This window comes from Schistocerca americana, chromosome 2, assembly GCF_021461395.2.
Source record: "Schistocerca americana isolate TAMUIC-IGC-003095 chromosome 2, iqSchAmer2.1, whole genome shotgun sequence".
NCBI classification, from domain to species: Eukaryota; Metazoa; Arthropoda; class Insecta; order Orthoptera; family Acrididae; genus Schistocerca; species Schistocerca americana.
The window spans coordinates 23381213-23395257 of record NC_060120.1 but is presented as its reverse complement, the minus strand read 5'-3'; the positions used below and the strand labels follow the sequence as shown (position 1 = coordinate 23395257).

The 14045-nt window shown below is 39.4% G+C and overlaps 1 protein-coding gene across 1 annotated transcript in view; it reads right to left on the bottom strand.

Moving 5' to 3' along the window:
- LOC124589421 (brain-specific angiogenesis inhibitor 1-associated protein 2-like) overlaps nucleotides 1–14045 on the bottom strand; it is a 546580-nt gene that overhangs the window by 208737 nt on the left and 323798 nt on the right. The window contains exon 2 of the mRNA XM_047131552.1: nucleotides 670–745. Within this exon, the coding sequence (XP_046987508.1) occupies nucleotides 670–745 (76 nt within the window). The remainder of the gene's footprint in view (nucleotides 1–669; nucleotides 746–14045) is intronic.

Genomic DNA, 14045 nt, shown 5'->3' with positions numbered 1-14045 from the left:
TGCCACACCCTTCGCAGCAGACTTCCTATAAACCATACGCCACAGATTGGCAACAGCTATATTCGCTTCTCACTCGGTTGGAACTCAGTATATCATTCTGTGCTTTTCACTGACTTTACTCGTAAACATTTCGAAACAGTAAACCTACTAGTCTCACTGTACATGGAATACTACTGAATTGTCGATCACGGGTCCAATCAGTGACTGTATACCTGTGCTACCGTTGTACCGCACCGATTCTATTGCTGAGCTGTTATTATTTTTGTGTGTCGAAGATACATCTGCAGTCACAAATATAAAAGTACTTAATGTCTGCTATGCGCAAAATTTAAATTCTATAGCAAATTCATTTCAATACTAGAAGTTTTTTACTTGCCTTTGGCACTCTTATTACTTTAATCCTTTTTAATTTATAATCTTATCCCGCAGTATCTCGAGGATGAACTGCTTTAATGGTCGCATATCTCGGAAAACGGCGTGCTGCATGTCAGATGAACTCTTGTCAGAAACTTTTGGTTATCTCCTTAAATCTTGCGATTTCTTTACTTCTCCGTAAATTATTAATAGCGGCGGTAATGAAATACTGCCTGCTTCCCAAGTTTTCGGACACTCAGCTCAAAATATTGCTGCGCAGTTGCCTCGTCTTGCATAAAATATGCAGCTACTCACCATGGAGAGCTTTTAGATAAGCCTTCCCCGCCGTTATCAGTTGCCGAGCACCAGGATTGAATTTGTCCAGAATATTCTGAAACAGAAAGGAAGAGGTTAGTATCAAACGCTACACATAAATTAGTGAGGCAGATGCTTTATTTTATTAGTCAATGAGCGCTACATAATAACTGAACACATTAAGAAATAATTACTTTAAGAATCTTTGACTGAAAGACATGCCCGTACCTACAACATAAGAGATTATCTTTCATTTCTTTTCTTTGAACGAGAAATGAAAGTGATACGCAGTCAGAACAGAATAGATCCCGACATAGAGGATCACAACTTTAACTTATACAGTTATTCTAGCAAATATGGGAGGGATACTTCCAAAAACTACGTGAAAATTCTGTATGCAGAATAAATCATCATTGTAGTACTAAAGGCAAACGTATGATTGTCAGTGCGACTTTTGTAAGGTCCCGCTACAATCAGTTCGCAATGTATGGTCATATACTCTACGAGAACGTTGTTCGTGCAGTTGGAGCAGGCTCTACCGTACTATCTAAGCGTACCTCAACACCCGGGCTGTTCGGTATTACGGTCATTAACACATTTCCAGAAATCACTTAAAGTTAAGTGTCGCATTTATATGCGAGCTATTTACAGCCAATGCTGTTTCGCATCTTAGCCTGCATAGTTTCCCAATACCTCTGTTGCAGATTCCTGGAGTCCATAGCTTCCTTCACGTCTGTCATTCATTCGCTAAGTGGTCGACCTCGTTTTCTTTTTCCCTCTGGATTTCACTTCGATACATTCTTCGGACACCTGCTATAATCATTTTTTTCGAAAAGGCCATACCACAGTAACATCTACATTTATATGACTGCACTGCAGTTCATACTTAAGTGCCTGGCACATTTTTCTTCGAATCTCCTTCAGAATATTTCTCTACCTTTCCACTCTCTAGAACCGGATGGAAAAAATGGACGCTTAAATTCTTCTGTACGGTCTCCGATTTCTCTAATTTCATTATCATGATCATTTCTCCCTATGTAGGTGGGCGACATTAAAAATGTTTTCGCATTCGGGGGAGAAAGTTGGTGATTGAAATTTCATGAAAATATCTCGTCGCAAATGAAAATGCCTTTGTTTTAATGATTCCCATCCCAACTCGCATTTAATTTCGTGACACTCTCTCACCCACTCAGCAAAAACAGGAAACAGGCTGCCCTTCTTTCAACTTTTTTCGATGTCCTCCATCAATCCCATCTAGTATACTCCAGCAGCAGCGCGGGATTAGCCAAGCGGTCTAGGGCACTGCAGTCATGGACTGTGCGGCTGGTCCCGTCGGAGGTTCGAGTCCTCCCTTGGACATGGGTGTGTGTGTTTGTCCTTAGGATAATTTAGGTTAAGTAATGTATAAGCTTAGGGACTGATGACCTTAGCAGTTAAGTCCCATAAGATTTCACACATTTGAACATACTCCAGCGGAGGACGACAAATCCTGGTGTAAGCAGTCTCTTAGATGACCTGTTGCATTTTCTACAGACTGCAGGGCCTCTAATTGTTCTTGCCAAAAGATACATTTCCCTTCTCCTTTCACAAGATACTTTAATCCCCTTAGTGATCCACAGTTATTTACATGGCTGTTTAATGTCTCTTCTGGTTACCTTATGCGGAAAGCTTATTTTCAAATACTGATATGAATTTATCATGGAATAGATTAAATTTTATATTGGCATTTGGTTCTTTGTAAGTTTCATCCCAGGCTTCATATAAACTACTTTTAAAAACGTTTGCTCTTTTGTCATTAAGCCGGCCGCTGTGGCCGAGCGGCTCAAGGCGCTACAGTGTGGAACCGCGTGACCGCTACGGTCGCAGGTTCGAATCCTGCCTCGGGCATGGATGTGTGTGATGTCCTTAGGTAAGTTAGGTTTAAGTAGTTCTAAGTTCTAGGGGACTGATAACCTCAGCACTTAAGTCCCATAGTGCACAGTGCCATTTTTGTTGTCATTTATGATTCTGACTTCCACTGAAATGTCTCCACACTATGAGGCACTATGCCATTTATCGTGAGTAACTGTGCATCATGATCAGAGAGAGCATTTGTTACTGTGTAAACAGTTGTTTTCTCGTTTAGTGCCTCATCAAAGAAAACATTATCAATTGTGGACCTACTGTCTTTATCCACCCGTGTTGGAAAGTTAACTACTGAGAGCATATTGCAGGATCCAAATAAGGTTTCCAGATCATTTTTCTTTTCAGAATCCTTTAGAAAATCTACGCTGAAGTCACCACAGACTCTTAACTGCTTGCTGATGTCTGACAGGCAGCACAGTAAGGAATCCAGTTTCGTCATAAATAATCCAAAATTTCCTAGTGGGGATCTATATACTGTTACAATTAAAAGTGAACTGTTTTCCAGCAGTAAATTACAAACATACTCTTCTTTGTGCTTATCACTACAAAATAATTTTTTGTTTTCATTTTTTATTGGAAACTGAAAAAATTAACACCCAGTACCAAAGACACTGAAATAGAGGGAGAAGTAGTATTATGTGCATCACCTCAACGGTTCTATGGGTATTCTGGAGCTCTACCACAAAACTAAGAAGTTGCGAGGCGTATATTGTGGGTTACAAATAATAAACGTGGTCACCTGTTGCGAAAGAAAAGAAGAAACAGGAATAACAATAACAGTGCACAAACCGCTATTTTCATATGGTGTGGAAATCCCTGTGCGTGCACCGAGCGTACACAAACAAGCACACAGAGCGTTCTAGACGGTAAACACAACGCAACAGATTTTTAAACGTTTATTTTGCCATACCTCTCCAGGGGAAACATGTTTGGAGAGCAAACGCGGCAGCGCGCCGCCGGAAGCAGATTTTGGCAAAACACCTGCGCGTCTGAGCAGGTGCCGGCCCGCCGTCTTTGTCAGATCTGGTTGCCGGGCAGAGTAAACAAGACGCTGGCGGCGCGCTAAGACTTCTTTTGACGGCCGCCCTGCTCCCGCGGGACTCTGCTTCTAAATTGCGCCGCCAGGGCAGACTCGCCGCCTTGTGAGCAACGCGAGAGGTTGACACGCGCGCGCGCCAAAGGGAAGGGACGAGCGCGCTCTTCGCAGCCGGCGTCTCCGTCGCACTTCCAGAGGCCCGTTCGCAGAAGCGCTTTATGTTCCGAGAGCAAGAGGTGGGTGCTCACGGTCCGTGTCTAGGATGTTATAACATGGTAGCCGCGAAACATGCGTCAACCGTCCGTAATCAACAGGGTGGTCCATTGACCAGTAATCCGAGATCCACAGCGTCAATTGTATGCCAAGAATACCAAATCTCAGGCATAACATCTCACCAAGGACAACGCAGTGACCGATCAAGAGCAGCGGCGTTTGCATAGAGCTGTCGTTACTAACAGACAAGCAACAGATTAGATTAGATTAGATTAATACTAGTTCCATGGATCATGAATTCGATATTTCGTAATGATGTGGAACGAGTCAAATTTTCCAATACATGACATAATTAAGTTAATTTAACAACATACTTAAGTTAATATAACAACTTTTTTATTTTTTGTGTCTTTTATTTTTTATTTTTTTATAATTTTTTTGTTTGTCTTTTTTTCTTTTTTTTCTTAATTTATATCTCAAAATTCCTCTATGGAGTAGAAGGAGTTGTCATTCAGAAATTCTTTTAATTTCTTCTTCAATGCATGTTGGTTAGTTGTCAGACTTTTGATACTATTTGGTAAGTGACCAAAGACTTTAGTGGCAGTATAATTCACCCCTTTCTGTGCCAAAGTTAGACTTAAACGTGAATAGTGAAGATCATCCTTTCTCTTAGTATTGTAGTAATGCACACTGCTATTACTTTTGAATTGGGTTTGGTTGTTAATAACAAATTTCATAAGAGAGTATATATGCTGAGAAGCTACTGAGAATATCCCTAGATCCTTAAATAAATGTCTGCAGGATGATCTTGGGTGGACTCCAGCTATTATTCTGATTACACGCTTTTGTGCAATAAATACTTTATCCCTCAGTGATGAATTACACCAAAATATGATGCCATATGAAAGCAATGAGTGAAAATAGGCGTAGTAAGCTAATTTACTAAGATGTTTATCACCAAAATTTGCAATGACCCTTATTGCATAAGTAGCTGAACTCAAACGTTTCAGCCGATCATCAATGTGTTTCTTCCAATTTAATCTCTCATCAATGGACACACCTAAAAATTTGGAATATTCTACCTTAGCTATATGCTTCTGATTAAGGTCTATATTTATTAATGGCGTCATACCATTCACTGTACGGAACTGTATGTACTGTGTCTTATAAAAATTCAGTGAGAGTCCGTTTACCAGGAACCTCTTAGTAATTTTCTGAAATTTTCTGAATTGACAATTTCATCAGTTAATTCTTGTTTGTCGGGTGTGATTACTATACTTGTATGATCAGCAAAGAGAACTAACTTTGCCTCTTCATGAATACAGAATGGTAAGTCACTAATATACATTAAGAACAACAAATGACCCAAGACTGACCCTTGTGGAACCCCATTCTTGATAGTTCCCCAGTTTGAGGAATGTGCTGATCTTTGCATATTATGAGAACTGCTTATTTCAATTTTCTGCACTCTTCCAGTTAGCTATGAATTAAACCATTTGTGCACTGTCCCACTCATGTCACAATACTTGAGCTAGTCTAGCAGAATTTCATGATTTACACAATCAAAAGCCTTTGAGAGATCACAAAAAATCCCAAGGGGTGGTGTTTGGTTATTCAGATCATTCAAAATTTGATTGGTGAAAGCATATATGGCATTTTCTGTTGAAAAACCTTTCTGGAAACCAAACTGGCATTTTGTTAGTACTTCATTTTTACAGATACGTGAAACTACTCTTGAATACATTACTTTCTCAAAGATTTTTGATAAAGCTGTTAGAAGGGAGATTGGACGGTAATTGTTGACATCTGATCTATCCCCCTTTTTATGCAAAGGTATAACAATAGCATATTTCAGTCTATCAGGGAAAATGCCCTGTTCCAGAGAGCTATTACACAAGTGGCTGAGAATCTTACTTATCTGTTGAGAACAAGCTTTAAGTATTTTGCTGGAAATGCCATCAATTCCATGTGAGTTTTTTGCTTTTAAGCAAGTTTATTATTTCCCTAATTTCAGAGGGAGAAGTGGGTGAGATTTCAATTGTATCAAATTGCATAGGTATGGCCTCTTCCATTAACAGCCTAGCATCTTCTAATGAACACCTGGATCCTATTATATCCACAACATTTAGAAAATGATTATTAAAAATATTTTCAACTTCTGACTTTTTGTTCGTAAAGTTTTCATTCAATTTGATGGTAATACTGTCTTCCTGTGCTCTTGGTTGACCTGTTTCTCTTTTAATAATATTCCAAATTGTTTTAATTTCATTATCAGAGTTGCTGATTTCAGACATGATACACATACTCCTGGATTTTTTAATAACTTTTCTTAATATAACACAGTAGTTTTTATAATTTTTGATAGTTTCTGGGTCACTACTCTTTCTTGCTGTCAGATACATTTCCCTTTTCCGGTTACAAGATATTTTTATACCCTTAGTAAGCCATGGTTTGTTACAAGGTTTCTTACGAGTATATTTAACTATTTTCTTGGGGAAGCAATTTTCAAATGCCTTTACAAAAATGTTATGAAATAAATTATATTTTAAATTGGCATCCGGTTCACGGTACACCTCATCCCAGTCTAACTGCTGTAGGCTTTCCCTGAAATTTGCAATTGTTACATCATTGACTGAACGTACTGCTTTGGAGGAATGTTTAGTATTGCTGAATGGAGCTATGTCATATATTGTAACTAGCTGTTCACCATGATCAGAAAGACCATTCTCAACAGGCTGAGAATTTATCTGGTTAAACTTATCTTGGTCTATAAAGAAGTTATCTATCAGTGAGCTGCTATCTTTGACCACCCGAGTAGGAAAATCAATAACGGATGTCAAATTGAAAGAACTGAGTAATACTTCAAGGTCATTTTTCCTATTACCCTCCTTCAGAGAATCTGCATTGAAGTCCCCACAGATAATAATTTGCTTCCCCTGTCTGACAGATAGCACAACAAGGAGTCCAAATTTTTCAGAAATAGATGAAAACTTCCTGATGGGGACCTATATACAGTTACAATTATAAATGTGCCTTTATTTAATTTAAGCTCACAGGCACATGCTTCTATTTGTTTCTCTACACAAAACTTTGTTTCTATACTTTTTGCAGAATGATAACTTTTGACATATATGGCAACTCCTCCTTTCTCCATATTTTCTCTCATTAAATGTGCAGAGAGCTTATATCCACTTACATTTACCTTATCCATATCAGTAACAATGTAATGCTCAGATAGGCATAGTATATCAATTTCATCCTCAGCTTCTAAATCTTCTAAACAAACCAGAAGCTCATCTATTTTATTCTTTAAACTCCCAATATTTTGATGAAATATACTTACATTATTTTTAATTATACTTTTATGAGAACCTTTCCTTATTCTAACATTTGCAGTACTCTCCGGTCTGAGTTTCTCATTGTGCTTAGACCTAGTTCCTATACCAGTGGTCAGGTGTTCAGAGAGGCAGATTATGTCAACTGGGTTGGGTGACTTTAATTCATCAATGCAATTACCTAGGACTGAGATACAAATTGGTGGAGATAAAATTTCTGGTGATTGGTGAAAATTTATAATTGACAGCTGTGATTGGTGATCCAATGTGCTAGAATTGTGCTGTTTAATTTCTTTCCTAAACTGAAGATTTGATTCAATCCTGACCTCTCGTAGAACTTGACATCTTTCTGTCTTACCTATCCTAAAAAAGGTGCTGCTCCAACACCCGTAACCACTGGTATTTTACCATTCATGGCAGTGCCTCCCCCCCCCCCCCCCCTTAAATTTCCTGCTATTACCCCAGCCAGTTTCCCCTTCCCTTTCCTGTTGAGATGTATGCTGTGCCTGGTATAGTCCCACCTACTGAGATAATCAACAGGAACCACACCAATATGAGCCCCCGCACCTGACACAAGCAGCCGTTCCAACTCCAAATTAACTCTCCCAACAGAAGAGTTCAAATGAGGCCGGTCATGGCGTCTCAGGACAGATACAAATTCAACATTGGTGTGTCTCGAAGCTGACGCAATCTTTACCAGGTCACACTATATACTGTACCCAGGATTTCTATCGATGCTGTTCCCTGGCCCTCCCACAATAACCACGGTGTCTTCCCTGGTAAATCCTTTACAGAGTGAACCTAAATCCTCTGTCACCTGATCCAGACTAGCACTTGGTTTGAAAAAAATTTTTCACCTGGTATTCTGGTCCTAATTCCTCCTGCAGAAGTTGGCCTACAGCTCTGGCATGAGAACTGCCTAACAACAAAACTTTCTTCCTTTTCGATGACTTTCCTACATTCTTTTTCAATTTCCTGTTAAAAGTTTGTTGTGTCCTGTCTACACCTACCTCTGCTTGAGGCTCATCAATTTCTAACTGAAGCAACAGGTCAAACTTATTTTTGACATTCACCACAAAACTATCAGACTTAGTTCTAGGCCTGTTCCTTCTGTTACCTGTTGCCACTTCCCACCTCTCTTTGCCCTTCTCCCTCCTAAACCTGTCCAGATCTTCCCTAGCCTGATCTAGCTCAGCCTGAAGGGCAGCAATTTTCCCCTCCTGTTCCACTATCTTCCTATCTCTGCTGCAAATCCTACATAACCACTGATGAGCATGATCCACTTTCCAACACCCACGCCACTGCAGTCCCCCCAGTGAAAAAATCTACTGCATCCATCACACCAAACCCCGGAACTAACAACTCTACGGCAAGTCAGGCACTTCTCACTCATGGCAAAAATTATACTTTAGCTAGAATAAATCAATTAAATTACCGAAAATCAAAAAAGATGTTACAAGAATTAAGCCTATTCACAAATGTATATAAGCAAGTTTCTGATATAAAGTTACGCGGTTTTTCTGAAATCTGTATTAAAACAATGAAGTTATACGCTATTTACGGTAGTTTGCTTATTTGTTACCGAGAAACTAGTTAAATTACCGTGAAATAAGAAACAAACACGTTTACAAAATTTAAGCCTAAGCGCGACTACGCGAAGTTACGATCTTTTCGTGTTTTCTGAAAAAATACGCAAAGAAAAGTCAAACCTTTAACGGCAAGACTAAACGATACACTAATGCACATATTTAATTTGTTGTCGGCGTTAAACTAAATTATATTCCTGTCTAAATCACTTAACTTTCTGGAAATAGTTTCTGGCGTCACTTACTCGGCGGCCATCTTGGAACATAACCGCAGAAATGAATGTAGGACGTAAGACGAGCATATTACTTAGGACAGTGCAGTGAAATTTGGCGTTAATGGGCTACGACAGCTGACGACCGATGCGAGTGTCTTCGCTAACAGACCGTCACCTACAGCGCCTCTCCTGGAGTCGTGACCATGTCGAATGGATCCTAGACGACTGGAAAACCGTGGCCTGGTCACGTGAATGCCGATTTCTTTTGGTAAGAGCTGACGACAGGGCTCAAGTGCGGCGCAGACCCCAAGAAGCCATGCACTCGGGTTGTCAGGAAGTCACTGTGCAAACTGGTGATGGCTACATAATTGTGTGGGCTGTGTATACGTGGAAAGGACTGGGTCCTCTGGGCGAATTGAACCAACTAGTGACTGGAAATGGTTATGTTCGTCCACTTGGAGACCATTTGCAGCCATTCGTAAACAACAATGAAATTTTTATGCATTACAATGCGCCACGTCACCGGGTCACAATTGTTGGAGATTGGTTTGAAGAACATAATGGACGACAATTCGAGAGAATGATCTGGCCACCCGTTGAACATTTATGGGTGATAATCGAGAGATCAGTTCGTGCAGAAAATCCTGCACCCGTAACACTTCCGCAATTGACTATAGAGGCAGTATGGCTCAGTACTTCAGTAGGGGCTTCCAACGTGTTATTGAGTCCATACCAAGTCGAGCTGCAGCGTTACGCCGGGTAAAAGGAGGTCCTACACGATATTTGTCGCCGTAGTGTGTAGGAGACGGTAGTATGGGATGTGTCAGAGGACAGAGTGCAGAAACATACACGACCAGTAAGAAGTGAACAATGAACACCAGCAAAAAAGCAGCTACACCAAAGAGTAATGGCCATTCTTAACACAAACAATTTCATACACCGTAAGAGACGTTTGTGCAAAATCTGCAGCTGTGTCATTCTTTTTTTATACAGGGTGATCCACTGATAGTGACCAGGCCAAATATCTCACGAAATAAGCGTCTAACTAAAAAACTACAAAGAACGAAACTTGTCCAGCTTGAAGGGGGAAACCAGATGGCGCTACGGTTGGCCCGCTAGTTGGCGCTGCCATAGGTCAAACGAATATCAACTGCCTTTTTTTAAATAGGAACCCACATTTTTAATACATATTCGTGTAGTACGCAAAGAAATATGAATGTTTTAGTTGGGCCACTTTTTTCGCTCTGTGAGCAAACGGATTTATTTAGTAGCTGATAGAGTGTCACGGTGATGCTCAAATTGCATCACGAAGAAGGTTACTGTTGAGGCTACAAGGCATACGTTACGAGAAGATCAAACAACACTTTGCTTCCTTCCACAAACATCTTGTGAAATGATCACGATGGAAAGTTAGAGAACTTGGAAATCATTCTCTGTTGCCATGCGCCAATCCTGATCTGAACGGAAAATGAGATAAATCACAGTCGTTCCAACGTAAGCACCATATAACATCAGAATCTGGCTTGTCGACCACAGATATAGAAGTTTTCTCACGAAACGAATAATCTGACATTATTACAGAGAACACTTATCAGGTTCTCTACGTCCCATAAGTTTCAAGAACCGAACTAGGTCGCATGTACCCTACTGGAGAACTTCTGCGCGGATATTATTATCAATGGCAAGTAAATTGCAAAAATAAATGAACACAATCGGCTAGTTCTCTTGTTTTATTCTTGTCCGCGTCTATATAAAGAACAAAGATAATCAAATAACTTGCTGAACATCGTATCTGGCCTGTTGTACATGGATCTACTACATATTAACCAGCCTGCAGTGGAATAAAGGTACACACATTTGACATAATGACTCTTGACTTTCGTCTCCAGTTCTCGGTCGACATTTTTTTAAAGACGTTCGTAAAGTGGCATCAGAAAAATCACTAAACAAACGTTTGCCTTAGATCCCAAGAGGAAAGCTAAGAGGCAATAAGCCAACAAGTGGCCACGAAAGCCTCAACAATTTTGTAGATACACATTTATATGCAACCCGAGAAATTTCTCGCCGTATACATTAAATAACGATTAATCAAAGAGGAATAATTCCTATGCTAGCGAACATTTACACTGAAAAAGAAGCTGTACTTGCGACATAATTTTCATCCATTTCTGCAGCGACGACGCGAAGAATTACGCACAGATCTAATTTACTGTTAGAAAGTTTAAATTAAAGAAAATTATTCGCTAAATTGCTCTGTGCTTCGCTGAACGACCTCGTTAAGTGATGAGATCCGTTACACAAAATAGGCTAGCATGTAGGACAAGGTTGTTTGCGTTCAGAAAGGGCGCACCATTTCACTGATATGTCCGTTACAGAATATTGCAGTGGCTGGTATTTGCATAGTTATGAGAAAAATATGTAAAAGAAGGATTTCTCTATGCTGCTAAACAACTTTTAACTGTGACAATTATCGAAACATCTGACTGGAGCTACGGACTAGAGATAAACGCAGATTTCCGGATTCACTAAATGGAGAAAGTTATTCGTACAAGTCTACAGACGCTAAGCGAATTAAAGAACATTTCCACGTCTGTTTTCATTTACTTTCAGGAGGACTATGGCAAAATACGTCCCTATAAAGATGTGTCTGGTATACATAAGCCAACTAAAAACACTCATAAAATTAGATTATTTCGATTATCTGAATATGTCAATGCTCTTCTTTTCTTTATAGAGATCTAACTAAACATATTCTCGTAAGGTGAGAGTACTACATCCAATTTGTATTTCAGGACCACTATTACTAATTCTATGTCTGCGGTCTAGTGATTATGAGAAATAAAGGATATTGCACCTCAGAAACAAAACAGTCGCTACAACCATAGTGAATGTATGCGTCGTGGATTGGTGGTGTCTCGGTACGTGCGCGCGATCATGTGTGTGTATTTGTCCGTCATTTTCCTTTACGCCTGGAGAAAAATCAGCTACTCTTGGGAAACATATGGCTTACCATCTGGAAAAGCTCGTCTCGGTAATGGCACTTATTAAGACTGTTTTATAAGAATGACAATCTCTATAACCGATCCGATTTCGCCAGTGAACGTTTGTATAATACGACGCATTATTTGGCTTGTGCACCGCACACCGCTAGGACCGGGGAAGAGAGGACAGTGTTGAACGTCCGTTGACACTAGACATCGCAGGAATGTGTTGACATGCAGCATTTGATAGGGCAGACTCCAGCTACACGTTGCAAAAACGAAATTTCAAATATCTGCCAAAACACCAGAGTAAATGTCACTGACAACTCTCAGGACATATATCTTGTATACTCTTCATACAGCTAATGTCATCACCCATTCACCATATGTTTCCAACTTCACCCTATAATTTTTAGGGTGCATGCGGATTAAGATAGTCATCATCATGCCTCTCAATAATTGTAAAGACAATGATTTCCTTATGGAAAATTTCGTATATTAAAAGAAGAAATACCTCGTGCCTTGTTAATTGTGTTTCAGCAATTGCAGTTGAAGAGCTAGAACAAACTGGTTCATGTAGAAACGGATTCATTGTTATTTACCAACCACGCTGATGGTTTCGCGAAAGCCTTCTCGATTCATTCCTGTTGATTGGTCATGATCCCTCTGCCAGGCACTTAAGAGTAATTTTCGGAGTATCCATGTAGATGTAGACCGTCGGCGGCTCTGTTCACTGTCAATTTTTATTCTCTTTTAGATAATTAAACACTTAAGCTACGTGCTGTTATTATCATCATTCATATTCGACATAAAATACTTCAATATATTAATAGGTTTTCACATGTTTGAAGAAAAGTTTGATGTGTTAATTTGTCGACGATAAATCACAAGTATTCTACAGAATGCATCGCTCAATAGAACCGTTTTCTATGGAATGATTATTTGTTATTTGCAAATTCATCAAGTGATTATTATATATTTATATACGTTCATCGATAATCCTTGAAAGATTTTTAATCTGAATTATAAATTCTAAGATAATCTGCCTGCATCTAGGTGGGCAACTCAGGTAATAATAAAACACAACCGTTTTAACAATTCATTTCTATTTTGTGGTAGATGGAGGAGAAAATTCACGAAACATAAAGGACAGTTAAACTAACGACTTCAGTCACAAATTTTACTGCTAAGCATACTGTAAAGCCATAAATATGTTGTATTATTTGAAGGGTGACTCCGAAGGTGTAAGTCCTTCAAAAATTCAGGGGGTGAACGTTTCAAGCGAAACTGAAGATGACAAATTGAAAACTCGAATGTAGTCCTTGACAGAAGAGTAGTACATAAAAACACGCTTTGTACTACAACAAAAAATAAAGTACTATTGCTGATGATGACGTATTACTAAAAATTCCGAACTTGTACTCTCCAGCCACGATAAGTTGTAAATACGAGTGGCACATGCGAATGTTCTTTTAACTAATGACTGTAGCGCGTTGTTCCACATTGCCACTTATACATCCCCACTAAATTAAAAACTTGTTTGTCACCCATGTAGAAGGAAAGTTTCATTGCGCTTTACGGTTTATATATAAATTTTGTATCGCAGCTTCCACTCAGTTTTACCACAGTTTTGAACTGACCTGTTCAATACACTCCTTTACTACACATAATGCACTTTTAACATATTTCGTGTATTTTTTATGTATTTTTTCATTTTAAATGTAAACCACTAATTCAAATTGTGAACGGCCGGGATAGTGGCCCCTCATTCTTATTCTAGTCAATAGATGGCAGCACTTTCGCCACTCAGGTTTACCAGTTTGCTTCCTCGTTCGCATCCGCTACTCCCTGTTGTAAGCTCATAGGTAGCACACCGCTCCTACGAGGGGCGTTTGAAAAGTATCGAAGTCATGTTTAGTTAGTAGCATCTTTGGAAAGAACACACACCAAGTTTCAGCCATATTGTTTTATTTCTTTGTGTTTGGCATTCGTGTGAATCAACGATGTCGAGTGATTGTCAAGAACTGGACGAAAAAGAATTTCGTGTGGTGATTAAGCATTACTTTATGAAAGGCTAAACGCCTCAGGAGACTAAAGAGAAGCTT